This window comes from Aspergillus lucknowensis (genome assembly GCF_044049455.1).
Source record: "Aspergillus lucknowensis strain CBS 449.75 chromosome Unknown BJX67scaffold_24, whole genome shotgun sequence".
Taxonomy (NCBI): domain Eukaryota; kingdom Fungi; phylum Ascomycota; class Eurotiomycetes; order Eurotiales; family Aspergillaceae; genus Aspergillus; species Aspergillus lucknowensis.
The window spans coordinates 396789-410828 of NW_027263568.1; the positions used below are offsets into that span (position 1 = coordinate 396789).

The following is a 14040-nucleotide window of genomic DNA, read 5'->3' on the forward strand; positions in this document are numbered from 1 at the left end:
AAATTTCATCGAGGCAAACGAAGCGACCCCCACTTATCTCGAAGCCCAGGTCCACGAGGGAGCCTGCCGTTCCAGCCGATTTTCCGAGTCCCTCCTCTTTCTCTGGAACGGTTCGTTGCCGAGGTCGGCTGCCGGCCAGCTGGATAAATATCCGGAGTCTGTCAGCTATCTTAGCGTTGTCTTGCGTCAGTGCATTCTTGCTCTGCAGAGCTTGGAGTTGTTTGCGAGCGCTTCAGGTGTTGATCTCCTGGCCTGAAAAGATCGACTGGTCGACTCACTGCACCCACCAGGAAGACAGGCCATTTGACAGACAACGTTCTTCATTGGCAATCTCTATCTATCATCGGCTGAAATCTCCCTAAATAAAGTCGATCATGCTTCAACAAACCGGATTCTACCGTCTACAACAGGCTTCACCACAGGCAGACGGTCCAAGGGGTTCTGGCCCCCGACTGTCACCGTCCGGGCACGCTCGATCCCCAGAGCATGAGCTCCGTTCTCTGAATAGACCCCATCGGAAGACTCTTCGCCATGCCCCAGCATAGTAAGGAGCAGGCCCGTGTCCGTCATTGCCGCTTCCTCGCCCACAACCGTCTCGAGAGTCGCAAACCAAGTAAAGCCATCATACCCCTGCGCGATAAACGAGGGCATCGCCACGGTGTATGTACGGTTGGGATCGAGCGGCTCCAGCGTGCCATCAGGTCCCTCGACATGGACGTCGATGACGCGAGTTCCCTCCGGCCGTTGCCAGCTTGCAACCATCCTCAGCCCTGAAATCTGCAGGAAACGGCCGTCCGTGTGCTTATCGGACACCGAGTTCTCCAGTGCGAGCCGGAGAATCTCGCCGGTGGCACGCTTGACGAGAATGGCGTTTCCGTAAGGGCAGATATCTGTGTTGTCAATTGTCATTTCTTGCTCGCGGCAGAGATGGCTTATTGGCTTACTGATAATGTCCCTGACCAGCATGGGCTCGCCATCAGGGACGGTAGGCCCCTGAACCTGGTCACTTCGGATCGCGCCGCTGTTGAAAAGACCTACATCGGTATCGTAGAACGCGCGGATGGCGTCCGCCAGCATGTTGCCCATATTTGTTTCTTGCCTCCGAATTACAGAGTTACGCGAGTCGATCGCAACGGCAGAGTGTAGGAGGGGCTTCTGTACTAAACCTCCCACCCGATCATGAATTTTGTTTAGCGTTTCCACGATCTCAGTTGGAGGAGATACCGGCGCTGCTACGGCGGCTTTGATATCGGTATACTGTCGCACTTTGTTCCCTCGAGGTCAGTTGCGAACTTCGAACAGCGGCGAGCACCCACGTTTCACAGTAGTCCTCACGACGGCCCCTGCTTCATCTCTGTAAAGGACCAACCGGATCAGTGACAACCCTCTCCAGTCGGTTCCGCTCTTAACAAGTCGGATATTGCCTTGGGCATCAGGGACCATTCCGTCCACTTCTACGTCGGCGATAAATCGCCCCTGTTCAACGTTCCCTGCAATCACATCCGTATCGCCTTCAAACCTCCGGACGACCTCATGGTCATGACCGCCGAGGAGCAAGTCAACCCTACAGTCCCCCTTGGCGGTGGCATTGGCCACGGCCATATCCTCTGGAACGCGCATGTGCGTCAGCGCAATAACCAAGTCGCACCTCTCGCGTACTCGGAGATGCCTGGCGAGCCGGCACGCGACATCCACGGGAGACTCGATCTCGCACGGCGGGAGGTCTTCACAGTTTGACGGCCAGTCACTGTCATCACAATCAGATCAGTCGGGCTGCTGCCTCCATCGCGAAATGGACGTCCATCAACATACGTCCCGGCCAGCCCTATAAATCCGACCCGAAGACCATCACCAAGTTGTTTGACGAGGTACTCCTGTGCCGACCCAAGAAACCTCTTTCCGTCCCCGCGCGGCAGGTGATAAGCGTTCGAGAGCACCCAGGGGATCTTCAGGCGGCCGCAAAGCTCGATGAGTCTTGCGTTGCCGAAGTCGAAATCTATCGTCGTCAGTTAGTTCCAGTTCAGGTCAACCCAATTCCCCTCCCTCGCAGAGGGGAAAAGGAGCGCGGGAACCGCCTCTGACCATGATTCCCATAGCAGGCAACATCGATCTTCGCGAGATCTAGGATCGGGCAGATCTGCTCTCCTTTCAGAACGGTCGCCTCGAGGGAGGGCGAAAAGGCATCTCCGCTGAAGAGCGTCAGGGTCTGCACGCCGCTTTTGGAGGCCGCGAATTCGCGCTGCAGTTCCAGGAAGCTTGAGAGCGGCCCAGCAGAAGGGATGTGGTACTAGAGAAAGAGTCAAGTCATTCTTAATCCTGATGATGGCATGCGTAGTTTTCAAAGAACCTGAAGTACATACAACATCGTTGAAGTGAACGAACTGTACCTCCTCCGACTGCATTCTGGCTGCCCTGTCCCTCCCTCCAAAGGGCCGAGAGCCGATACAAAAAGGAAGAAAAAAAATAAAACCGTCAGCAGCGATCGCCCGAGTGGAGTCCAACCTTCAGAGCCATACGAGATGTGGGACTTCAACTCCATCTTGCGCCCTTCTTTGTCCAAAAGCGCCTCTCTCCAGTCCAAGATCAGAGTCTGTCACTGAAGATTCTCCATGAAGTATCATCAAATCACAGTCTCCATCACGATTCCGTAACGACGTCCAGAATACAAACCAACAGACACCTCGGACGCAGAACCCGAAACACGCATCTCGGCCACCATCAACGATCTGACTCAGAGAGTCGCAGCCAAGCCCAGCTCTCCCCACCGTGCAGGCTGTGTCATCGGCAGACAGCCCTGGGCAGTCTGCTCGAAATCTGGGCATGTCAGGCTGAGGAATTTCTCCTCGAGTGTCATAGAAAGTCAGGTTGTGTCGAGGGAGAAGCTGAATGACTATTTGTAGGCCCCCGGATGATGGCAAAACTTCAGATTCTGCTCTATATAATAGAGAGGAACAGTCCAGCCCGGATAACCATGAACGCTGAGCGAGAATCGATTAAATTGCCGTGCAGTCAACTTTCTTCGAATGATACCAACCATGCAATACGAGCAACAAATCAAGCACCTTGAACTTAAGACGCCATTTCATGCTTCGCAGGGATGACCCTCCAACACCAACCGCACCAACTCCGATGCGCCCCTTGCTCCTCGCGAGTAAGATACTCCCCTGTTTCCCGCTCGTCCTCGTGCTCGACGACACAAGCCCCAACCATGACCCGCTTTTTGGTTATCTGCTTGACCCTTCCTCCAATTCCAATTATCTCCTGTCTGAGATACCCTGTTTCTTCCTCCCCGGGGTCCTCCCACTGCTCATTTGAATGATGGTTGTGAGAGCCAGCGTGCGCTTGTTCAAAGCGATGTCCGAAATGGTAGCCATATTCCGGGGGGCTGTGTGCCATTGACTCATCAGCTTCGCACTCAACCTCGAATTCATTTTCTTGCGCTGCAAGGCAGTTTTCCCCTCTGCCGCATTTGACCCCCTGGCAGCCTTCGCCGATTCCTGTCCCCAGTCCACCCAAAAATGTGCTGTACCGCGTGCGCCACCACCATACCCGGCGATATGTGGTATCACTCCTGCGTAGCTTTTGTCCACATTGATTGCAGAGCCAAAGGACATCTTGACAGGTACATATATCTCGGACGGCTACGGCAGAGTTGTTGCCAGCGGGATCGGACAGGGTTGAGGATCGAAGGGCAAGGTAAGAAGAGGGAACGAGCTTGTCCAGCGGTGCTTTCCGACAGGTCGTACAAAGCCGGCGAATGCGGTTCTTCAGGGTCGTACTGTCCGGGGGTTTAGCCGTACAGTTCTAAAAGAAGTCAGTACCGCGATACAACCACTCGACAACACGACCCGAAGAAGTTTCCTTGAGTAGAAACTTACCCGACACACAATCTTTGCGCACCCGCGGCATTCTGCAACCATGTCCCTCGCACATTTAGAGACCTTCCCGCTCGTGAGCTGTCCAGAACTCATCGCGCTCCGACTTAGCAACCGAATTACGGACTTGACACTTTCAGGAATAGCGGTATCACTCCGCAGCATGTCCGAGAGAGTCTCGATGTACTCGTTCTCGCACCGTAAAGTCTGCTTCGCGAGCTGCTGCCGGTAAGGAGCGAGGTTCGCATAAATCTGCCGGCATGTTCCCGAGAGCGCATGGAGGGTATTAAGGTCAATTGACCGAGCAATCTCCTTAGCAATCCTGGATTTGCGTGTTAGCAAACTCAGAGGGGAACCAGACACGCAAGTGACATGGCTCGAAGCGACTCATACGGATAGCAGTTAAGAGCAGCTGAGAAGGCATTCCGATTCGCGATTTGTGGCCCATTCTCGTGAGGCGTACTTGGGGTTTCCGATGAGGCTTCGACAGAGGGACCTTCGCTCGCGTCGGACAGATCAAAACCGACGCTCAGCTTCGAGAACACCGGCTTCCCGGGTTCTACGTAGGTTTTTGAGAAGCCACTATGCCCAGGTGTATCGTGATCATAGTCAATAAACACCACCATCTCGTGCAACAGCGGATGAGCAATTCAGCCTCCAAGTATAAACGTCCCGTGAAGAAGTAAACAAGAGGTATAAAACGGCTCAGCCGGTCCAACAAGAAACCAACATGAAAGGTTATCGATCAAGAGATAATCTGTTCCATGGCTTTAAAGGATAAAGCCAACCGATGTGTACTTGTCAGATGATACGGCTAGTCAAGATTCCAGGCTCCCAACTCCGTCTTCGGCGCGGGGTGGAGCTTCGAAGTTGTTTGTCTCGGCGAACGTGAAGCCGATGCGAGTCCTTCTGGCCCTTGAGCAAGTTCTTTCCTTCCCCGGTCCCACCGAAATGATCGGGAAATCTGATATGATCCTTGCGGATTCGGTAGAAGCGACCTTGGTCGGGGGAGATGGAGGGTTGAAGTCAAGCGATAAACTTCAACGTTGAAATGACGCACCAGAAGCAGAGGACAAGCCTAACCAAATATGGAAGGTCATTTGACCCCTCATTCACGTGACTCCATATCGTCACAATTGGAAGTCAAGTCACATGACTGTCATCTTGTCTTGGAGGGTATCAGTTGTCCAGCCCTCTGATCGAAGTGTCAAGATAAGTCTTCTTAACTCAGATAAGAATTACATACTGGCTCTTAAAATCTTGACTCAGTACTACGCGGTCAATGGCGCAGTATATTAGTTCATTATTCCGGCGGCGTCCGTTTCTCCATAACGCACCAGACCCATACAACCCCCACAAGCTCCCAGTACCGAGGAAGTTGGGGTAAAATTGGAACCTTGACTCACCAATTTATAAGGGTTCCCTGCCCTCAAGTCTGATCGCCTCTTCTCAGACTGACTTTCCGTACACGCCCCCGCCAACATGCCTCTCAACTCGCGCGCTGTCTATTCCCGGCAGAACCCCGACTTCGCGCCCTTTGCGAGTCGGAGGAGCACCGTCCATAGTACAAACGGCATCATCACCTGTACCCAGCCACTCGCGGCGGCTGCGGGACAGAAGATCTTGAATGAGGGCGGGAATGCTGCGGTATGTTCTCGTATTTCGGCGTGGCGTGGCATCTAGACACTAATGAGCAGTACAGGATGCCGCAGTGGCAGTTGGTAAGCCAGGGCTGGGCCGTATAATCTTCGTTGTCTCTAACATCAGGGATTAAAGCTGCCGCACTCAATGTCACGGAACCGTCGTCCACCGGAATTGGAGGAGATATGTTCTGCCTCTACTACGACGCAAAGATGAAAAAGATTCATTCTCTCAATGGCTCTGGCCGGTATCCTGCAAACGTGACGCTTGAGAAGATCCGAGCAGATCTGAATGCTGGACCTAATGAAACAGGAGGCATCCCGATGCACAGCGTTTTAGCGGTCACAGTCCCCGGAGCAGCTGCTGGGTGGGTTGATACCGTCGAAAAGTTTGGCAGCGGCAAGCTCTCTCTGCAACAGATTCTCAATCCAGCAATTGAGCTTGCGGAAGAAGGTTTCCCTGTATCTGAGCTATCAGCGTACTTTGTAAGTATACACCTCCGAACTGGTTCTGTTGCGCCCGCCCCATAGGGCCAGGAAATTTCTGGAAACTATTTTTAATACCACCCAGTGGCATGAAGGCGAAAGTCTGCTTCGAAACGCTTCACCCAATTTCCGCGAAATACTCAAGTCGGACCCCAACGCTAAAGAGGGCGTCAGGCCTCCCCTCGCCGGCGAAATCTTGAAAAATCCCACGATGGCCCAGACTTTCCGCTCTCTCGCCTCCAATGGCAAAAAGGGCTTCTACGAAGGCCGCATCGCAGAAGAAATCGTCAAGGTAGTCCAAGACCTTGGAGGGTACCTGAGTCTTGACGACCTCAAATACCACTCTGAAACAGGAACCCAAGAAACAGAGGCCATCTCACTCAGGTTCAGCGGGCAGAATATCACAGACAAACAAGCAGCCGGGACAGACGGCGACGAGCCGAATCAGGGCGTCGAGGTCTGGGAACACCCGCCTAACGGACAGGGCATCGTAGCCCTGATGGCTCTAGGGATCCTCCAGGAACTCGAAAAGGCCGGCAAAATCCCCTCCTTCAGGCAAGACCAGCACAACTCAGCGGAATACCTCCATGCCGTCATCGAATCCCTCCGGATCGCATTCACCGACGCCTCATGGTGGGTAACAGATCCGGACGTCGAAACCGTCCCAACAAAGGACCTCCTCTCCCCCTCCTACCTGGCGCAACGAGCGCAGCTCTTCAACTCCGACAGGGCGTCCGACATCCTCGACCACGGCAGCCCAGCCCACAACCACTGCGACACGGTCTACTTCGCCGTAACGGATAAAGAAGGAAACGGCATCTCCTTCATAAACAGCAACTACGCGGGGTTCGGGTCTGGCATCGTCCCGCGCGGCTGCGGGTTCACACTGCAGAACCGCGGCGCCAATTTCTCCCTCGCAAGGGACCACCCGAATGTCCTTGGCCCGCGGAAGAGGCCGTACCACACCATCATCCCAGCGTTGATCACGAATGTCGCCGACGGGAGCCTGCACTCCGTCTACGGCGTCATGGGCGGCTTCATGCAGCCGCAGGGGCACGTGCAGGTTCTGCTGAACATGCTCGCGTTCAACTATCACCCGCAGGCGGCGCTAGATTCGCCGCGTGTTTGCATTGCGGCGGGGAATGCGGAACTTGGCAAAGCTCTCGACCGGACGGTGTATGTGGAAGAAGGGATAAGCGACGAGGCTGTCGAGGGATTGCGTAAACTCGGACATCAGGTGAAGGTGTTGAAGGGGTGGGAGAGGGGTATTTTTGGGCGAGGCCAGATTATTCGGTGTCATTATGATGAAGGGAGATTGGTGTATAGTGCGGGAAGTGATTTGAGGGGCGATGGAATGGCGATTCCGATAGTTTGATTCCCAAGAACAGGGGGGTATAGATAACTGCATTGGTGTGGATTGAATTTGAGTTAGTATTCAGCCATTAGAACGACGATGGTACTCTCTCGATGAGATACAGGTTGATCAAACGTTCTGTATTATTGTTTGCTCTAACCGTAGAGTCGGCCGACAGGACTGCGCACTCGCAGTGGCGTCGCAAGTCTCAACAATCAAAAGAGGAATCTAGCATGGACCTCACAAAAGTAAAGACACCAGCGACAAATCAATCCATGGCAATCCGGACACATCAGATATGCAAGATAAATCATCCAACAGCAAAGGCAGATTAGGTGAGAAGAGGAAAGCGGGGTATAAATTTCGTATGTAAACAACCTCTAACAGGAGTGTAGTGGCACAGGACTCGAGATGAACAAACACAACCTCGACAGTGTATGCAAAACGGAAACGCCTAAATCCTATCCATAATTTCGTTCAAAACCAATGCTGTCATAATGTTCCTAAGTCGGCAAATGAAATCGAGAGGAAGAAATAGAAATGAATAAAATAAAATAAATAAAAAATCGTAATTATAAATCGTTTCTCGAGGAGGGGAGGTGTTGTCGAGGTCCAAGGTACTACTCGCATTGCCTTTGTTTTTTTGTTTTTTTTGTTTTGTTTTTTTTGGCCTCGTTCGATCGAGCATTCGTTGCATGATTGCTGTTGCCATTCCAGCGAGTCCGTAGGGGAAGACAAGGCTGTACCTAGCTCCCGTACATCTAAGCATGATTCCTTGTTTTGTTCATGCGGTGAGATTGGCTCAAGATGGCGCAAGCGTGGTGATCCCTTTTGGCTTTGTATAGAATCCCGGATTTCGTATCATTGGCCGGGTCATTTTGATGCACGTTTGTGTAGATCAATCCGGAGATGCAGGCCGGAATAGAATGTGCTACCGCGAGATGTGATTGAGTTACATAGGTATTACTTCGTCATTAGATGTCGGGGGAGTGTCGAAAATTGGTGATCATAGGGACCAAGACTTAGCGCCGACAGTCGTTTCGTAGGGCACTGGTGGTAGGTAATTCCCATTGTAGCTCATATGCTGCGCGACGGGCCATGATTGTAGGGCCTAATGCGGACTGGTTAGTAAGGGTCCCGGGACCAAATACAGGGGGTGCTTTTTACCGGATGAATGAAATTGTCCGCTATCGGCATGGGAATCATGCTCGTGGGAGCGACGCTGCTCGCTGGTTGGTCCCAATCAAGGGTTGCGTGCAAGGGGGCCGGTGAAGATGTCAATTTTGAGTCGATAACTGGGTCTGGGTAGGAATCAACCAGGCCAGGCGAAGTGGATGAGATGGAGGAGCCGGGATATGAGGGGACGGAGTATGATGTGCCTTCTGATGAAGGAGATGAGCAGGCCTCCGGCGTCGAATAGAACCGCGAATCTTCCACAGGCTCTTGGGCTTGAGGCGGAGGAAGGGCGTGAGTTGGGTGCTCAGAGGGCATCTCCATGGCGTTCCATAGCAATCCGTCAATAGTGAGGCCGGGTTGAATGGCTGGCGCCTTGATCGGAGTCGGGGCTTGCATCACGGCAAGAAACTGCGCTGGATTTGGGTTCACCATGGTGTATCTGGGGGAGTATTGTTCGGGGGATGTTCTAGCAGACCCATCGCCCCCCCATCGCGCCGACGAATCCATCTGGGCTTCGAGCTCACTGTAATCAACATTTAGCACAGACCCAACCACAGAAGGTTCCGCAGACATACTGTCGTTCCATGTGGCGCACGAGTAAATCTGAACGGTGAAATGATTTCTTGCAACCAGTCTGCGTACATCGATAGAGAGCCTCTGGGTTGTGGTTTAATTCATGGCGCCTACACAGCAGAATTAGCATACGTGAAAAGAGTTGTGGATAGGGCCAAAGCAGTAGTCACCTTCTATGCTCAGCTCGTGTGAAGACCTTGGGGCTTGTCAGCGAGAGCTCAAGGTGTGCATACTGGACAGAGATCAGATATACCTTATTGCATCCGGGAAACTCGCATGCATGAACGCGCTTGCCTTTCTTCGCTTTGCTGATGCGATGAGTAGTTGGAGTGTAGGTTATGGGGAGAGGGATCTCCGCGCGAGCAGTGGTGCGAGGCATGATGTTGGGCAGACAGGACTCAATACCAACAAGAGGTGAGATGATGGAAGCTCAAGACTCGGACTCGTTGGACGTTAGGGAGAAGAGGAAGAGAGACTTCAGGTTGAGTGTTGGAGTGGAGTGATCGGGAAGGATCGAAGGATTGGCGGTTGGGTCCAAGATATAGTTTTAGGACGCCCTGAAGAAGATCCCATGGAATAGCACCCGGCCGCGTGCTTGTCAGGAACAGTGCTCAGGACAAGCTGCAGGAGGTCTGTGGAGACGGGATGAGACGAGGGAGTAAGTGCCAGGGTCACCCAGGTGGGCTGTGCGAAGCAGGACTAGCGATGATCAGATACAGCTCGAGGGGCAGGTGAAGTCAAGTCCTGCTGGGCATGAGACGAAAAAAGAAACAAGAGATCCTGAAACAACCGGAATGGTGGCAGTATCGCGGCTTCAAGGGCCGAATGCAAGTGATATGGAAGTGCGCCGGGACAGACTAAGACGCGCAGCCTTGGAATTTGGGGTTGGGAGGGGGGATGGGTGTGGGAGCCTGTGCATAAGACGAGGAAGATGAGAGAGATGAGTCGTAACAGAAAGAGCCAGTAACCTGGATATAACATTTGAAAAAGAATAATAAGATTGTCATGAAGAACACAGAGGACGGGCTCCCAGTCTGCAGAGTGATCGTCAGAGCCAGGGCTACAGCCAACAGACCAACGATGGGCCGGGATGGAGTCGGCAGAATCATAGCAAATCGACAAAAAGAAAAAAGAAATTCTGAGATTTTGGGACTTCCACTCCTGTCCAGAGACTGGACACTTGTTGCAGAGGAGATTAAGGAACCTTCAACGAGCACAACAAGAGGCTGGCCAATCCGCCGTCGCAACCGGCGCGGCTGAGGCGCAATCAAAGATGGGGAAGCAAAACCGCGCAGGCCTTGTATGGAGAATTATTTTTAATTGCTTCCCAAGTTTTCACGGCCCTGCCGACCAACCAAGCAGAGCATTGGCGCCAACGGCTGTCTGTTGGTTTTTTGCGGCCGCTCATTTGCGCGCTGGTGCGGGCACTGAGAGGACGTGCAGACTACTGAGTCGTTGGGCCTGCATTGCAGGTGTCAGAAAGCACTAGCCGCTTTCGGTCGGGATCTCGACTGATGAGATCAGCCCGAGATGGTGGGTTGCACAACCACGAGGCCATCTCCACGATGACATGAGGCGGAAATTCCAAATCAATTTCGCACTCGGCTCGAGCAGATGCACGGGAGCAATTTCCAGAGCCCTTGGAGAAGGCAATTGCGAACCCTGGTTAACTCGACACTGGAAACTGTTGGTTAAGTACGCCTCATGATTGGCACGTCCGCTGGGCTGGAGAACAGACTCTCGCAAATTATCGGAGAATGGACGCTAAGTGGTGCTAAACAAGCTGCAGTCGAATCGAAATTAATTAAGTTGTGGGACTGGTTGGGAGAGGAGAAGAAGATTGGGCTTGACGACGGGGAGACGGCGAGCGACGTTAAGGCTTAGAGGTTAGTTCCTGCTAGCCTGAGAGCATCAACAAACACTGCCTTCAGAGGATGGCGATGACGCCTAAGAATAACACCCACGAGCCTGAGGCAAGTGACTCGGCAAGATGCAGAGATAAAAATAAAATTGGCAGTGAACTATGAGGGCTGTGAAAAGCGAACAACTCGTGGGACCAAGGAAGCTTCCTCTTTGCTCTGGTGCTTAGTGTGCCTGTCTGTGAAAAATGGGTGGTGGATCGGAAAGGTCAGCCCTCTTGGCAGGCAGACTCGCGATCGACCGCCGGTCTGCCAGAGCTTCAATCCCCCTGAGGCCCCTTGGGGCAGCCATCCCAACCCCAAGGGCTGCCTGTCTGCGACGTCGTGGAGGAAGACTTAGCATTTGCAGCAAATACGAAATAAGCACTCTACATCCTTCACAAAGTAACCCGGCCCTGCAGTCTCGTCCGTCTCTTCTGGTCTGAAAACGCACCGAGGAGTGCTGAGTTGACAAATTCTGAGGCCTCGCCGCCTCAGGCTGGCTGGTGTTCGTTCGTGCCTTCGGCTGACGGCTCCGAACTTTCCCCTCAAGTCAACCACGGACGGCCCAGGAGTGTGTCTCCAGGCAGTGACAGCAGCAGCCCTGTGGGTCGTCGTCCCTGTTGGACTTCGACTTGATTTGATTTTCATCTCAACTCTCGACTGAGGACAAACAACTGCTGGGAACTTGGAGAAAGCACGCGCCCGCCAAGGGTGCCCCTGCCTCCATTATCCGATCTCATTCGCGTTTCACCTTTTGAGCCAGATGCAGGATCATGATTCCATCGGCCTTCCATCTGCATTCCAAATCTCTTCCTCCACTTCCGCAGGCGCTTTCTCTTTCCGGGATGTTCGCGGAAAGACCGAAGAAAAAGCAACGCGCGTTGGTCGCCCTTCCAAGAAGAGTCCCATCGCAGCCTCCAAAACCAAACTTTCCTGACCCCTTTCCGGGGAAACTTTCCCGGAAGCAAACGATCCATCCACATCAGGTCGATCCATTCCTCACTCGCTCCTCTCTCTTCCTTGTCTCCAACTTCCATCTGCCTTATGCCCGTGCCGGAGCCTTCGGGACTCCGAAAGACTCGAGAATCGAGTCCCCCGGAACATAACCGGCGATGCCCGAACCTCCTCACTGCGCGAAAACAACCAAAATAAGATGAAACCTTATTCTGCTGTAATCTCGTCAGCTCTGCACCCTCCGAGCACTGGCATCATCCACGGCGCAGTGGTTCTGGAATCATCATGTGGATGTGTGTGCAGGGATTGAAGTCGGCGAGTGGCGGGTCATGACCCAAAACCCCCCAATCGGGTCCTCAGGCCTGCCAAATGCATTCCTCAGTCTTACGTGATGACATGAAGGCTTCAATCCCAGCCGAAATCGAGGACAGCTGGACGCGCCAGTCAAGCTCCTGGCTATGAATCCCAAGGGTGGTCTTGGCCCTGGAAGTGTGAGTTCAGGACAGAGTCAGAGGAATCCTGAACGCACACTCGTCTGCTCCTTTGAGCGGCCTGGCGATAGGAACGCCGAGTCATGGTCAACCTTCTGTATCAGCGTTGGATGGGAGGGAGCGCCACCATGCGGAGTTATCAGATCCCTGTCCTTGATCAACCCCTTCACAACGTGGCCGTGTGACCCTCCGACTCCCCATTGTCCCGGTTTTCATGAAAAAATAACGATGTGGATCTGACTGCCAGGGCCTAACTGGACTCAAAATCCTCAATTCATCAGAAAAGAATGTTATTCCGATTGCATCAACCCATAAACCTCCTCATGCACATTCTCACCGCCCTGAGATCCTTGCATATCCAACATTCAACTGTCGCCATTATTGGTCAAATGAACTCAAGTCAGAGATCATCCCTTCCGTCCCCTATTTCTGGATTTGCCGTCCAAACGTTGATTGTTCGTCCTCAAGCCTCAAGCTGCAGAAACAAGACCGCAGCAGTAATTCTTCTCCGTTGGCGAGCTGGGTCAGGGCGTGATGCGCGTAACACATGTCTTCTGGTTGCCATCTTCTCTCCGTCTCCTCTGAGCTCTTGAATTATCGTGCAGGGCGAGCTGTCACGTTCCAGCGTGGTCAGAGCCATGCCAGGGATTCACGAGGGAAGGAGCCAATCCACAAATTTCAGAAAACTTAGACTGCAAAAAGTCCCGAGTGCTCCAGAGCGCTCTCCTCTGGGGACATGTGGGGAACTTTGAACGAAGGAAGGCCGAGGAGCAACGGCCAGATGGAATGGATCCATTCCCAAGTGTCGCAGATCCAGAGGGTTGCTGATCATCCCTTGGAGGATGGAGCATCGACGGCACTGCTTAACGTTCAGGCTAACAATCCGATTCGGCCACCAACATGTTGCCTTGGCCGATCAGCCCGGCACATTGATCCCATGCGTTCCATCCAACACAGGAAAGCGAAATGGGCTTGGGTGGCGAGGATCAAGAACCAGATCCTGTCAGGTCTGGGGCTTATTCACGAAACTGGAATCCAGCTTTGGGAGCCACGATGTGACAAGAATAGATCTACCGTTATGTCATCACGGGATGTCTCTGCAAGGGTCGCAAGAACCTGAAACACACTTGGGTTCACATGGCGATCCACGTTGTGCTGCGCCTTGCTTTTAAGCTTCCAGATCAAACACCACTCGAATCTGCCTTGCCCCAGGCGCACTCGGTCGGTCCCACCACTCTTCTGCTTATGTAATACTCAAGAGACATGCTTGGCTCAGACCCTCCTCCACCTCCTTGACAGTTAGCCATGAGGATTGTGACTCCCATCCATGAACGGGATTCATATGCCCTAATTGGCGGATACGAACCCTCCTTCGCTTCACCAGAATGCCGCGAGTTCACACCCATGTTCTGGGAATAATTGCGTAGCTTTCGCTATCACCTCACCACCCGCACCACTTGATCCAGCTTGAGAGCAGAGCGCATTTTGTCATTCTGGTTCGCACTTCAACGGCAAACTCGGCTGCAGAATCGTCCATCAGAAGCGGGATCCTCAGGCTGGGTCTCAATGACCAAAAACAAAATCTCGGGC

At 53.1% G+C, this 14040-nt stretch overlaps 4 protein-coding genes across 4 annotated transcripts; 1 reads left to right on the forward strand and 3 right to left on the reverse strand.

Moving 5' to 3' along the window:
• Nucleotides 1-18: 18 nt before the first annotated feature.
• BJX67DRAFT_355368 (bifunctional metallophosphatase/5'-nucleotidase) lies at nt 19-2425 on the reverse strand. Its single transcript, XM_071029304.1, has 6 exons — nt 2361-2425; nt 2083-2287; nt 1813-1996; nt 1317-1747; nt 945-1265; nt 19-890 (listed from the first exon to the last, which is right to left on the reverse strand). The coding sequence occupies exons 1-6, from the start codon at nt 2400-2402 to the stop codon at nt 373-375; spliced, it is 1701 nt and encodes a 566-aa protein (XP_070885617.1). The 5' UTR covers nt 2403-2425; the 3' UTR covers nt 19-372.
• Nucleotides 2426-4916, reverse strand: BJX67DRAFT_355372 (uncharacterized protein). The gene is made up of 3 exons (XM_071029305.1): nt 4269-4916; nt 3879-4197; nt 2426-3804 (listed from the first exon to the last, which is right to left on the reverse strand). The coding sequence occupies exons 1-3, from the start codon at nt 4499-4501 to the stop codon at nt 3070-3072; spliced, it is 1287 nt and encodes a 428-aa protein (XP_070885618.1). The 5' UTR covers nt 4502-4916; the 3' UTR covers nt 2426-3069.
• Nucleotides 4917-5013: 97 nt separating this feature from the next.
• BJX67DRAFT_355374 (gamma-glutamyltransferase family protein) lies at nt 5014-7489 on the forward strand. Its single transcript, XM_071029306.1, has 4 exons — nt 5014-5522; nt 5578-5596; nt 5652-6001; nt 6087-7489. The coding sequence occupies exons 1-4, from the start codon at nt 5358-5360 to the stop codon at nt 7374-7376; spliced, it is 1824 nt and encodes a 607-aa protein (XP_070885619.1). The 5' UTR covers nt 5014-5357; the 3' UTR covers nt 7377-7489.
• Nucleotides 7490-8242: 753 nt separating this feature from the next.
• BJX67DRAFT_134801 (C2H2-type zinc finger protein) lies at nt 8243-9643 on the reverse strand. The gene is made up of 4 exons (XM_071024582.1): nt 9275-9643; nt 9107-9214; nt 8523-9054; nt 8243-8466 (listed from the first exon to the last, which is right to left on the reverse strand). The coding sequence occupies exons 1-4, from the start codon at nt 9481-9483 to the stop codon at nt 8362-8364; spliced, it is 954 nt and encodes a 317-aa protein (XP_070885620.1). The 5' UTR covers nt 9484-9643; the 3' UTR covers nt 8243-8361.
• Nucleotides 9644-14040: the final 4397 nt, after the last annotated feature.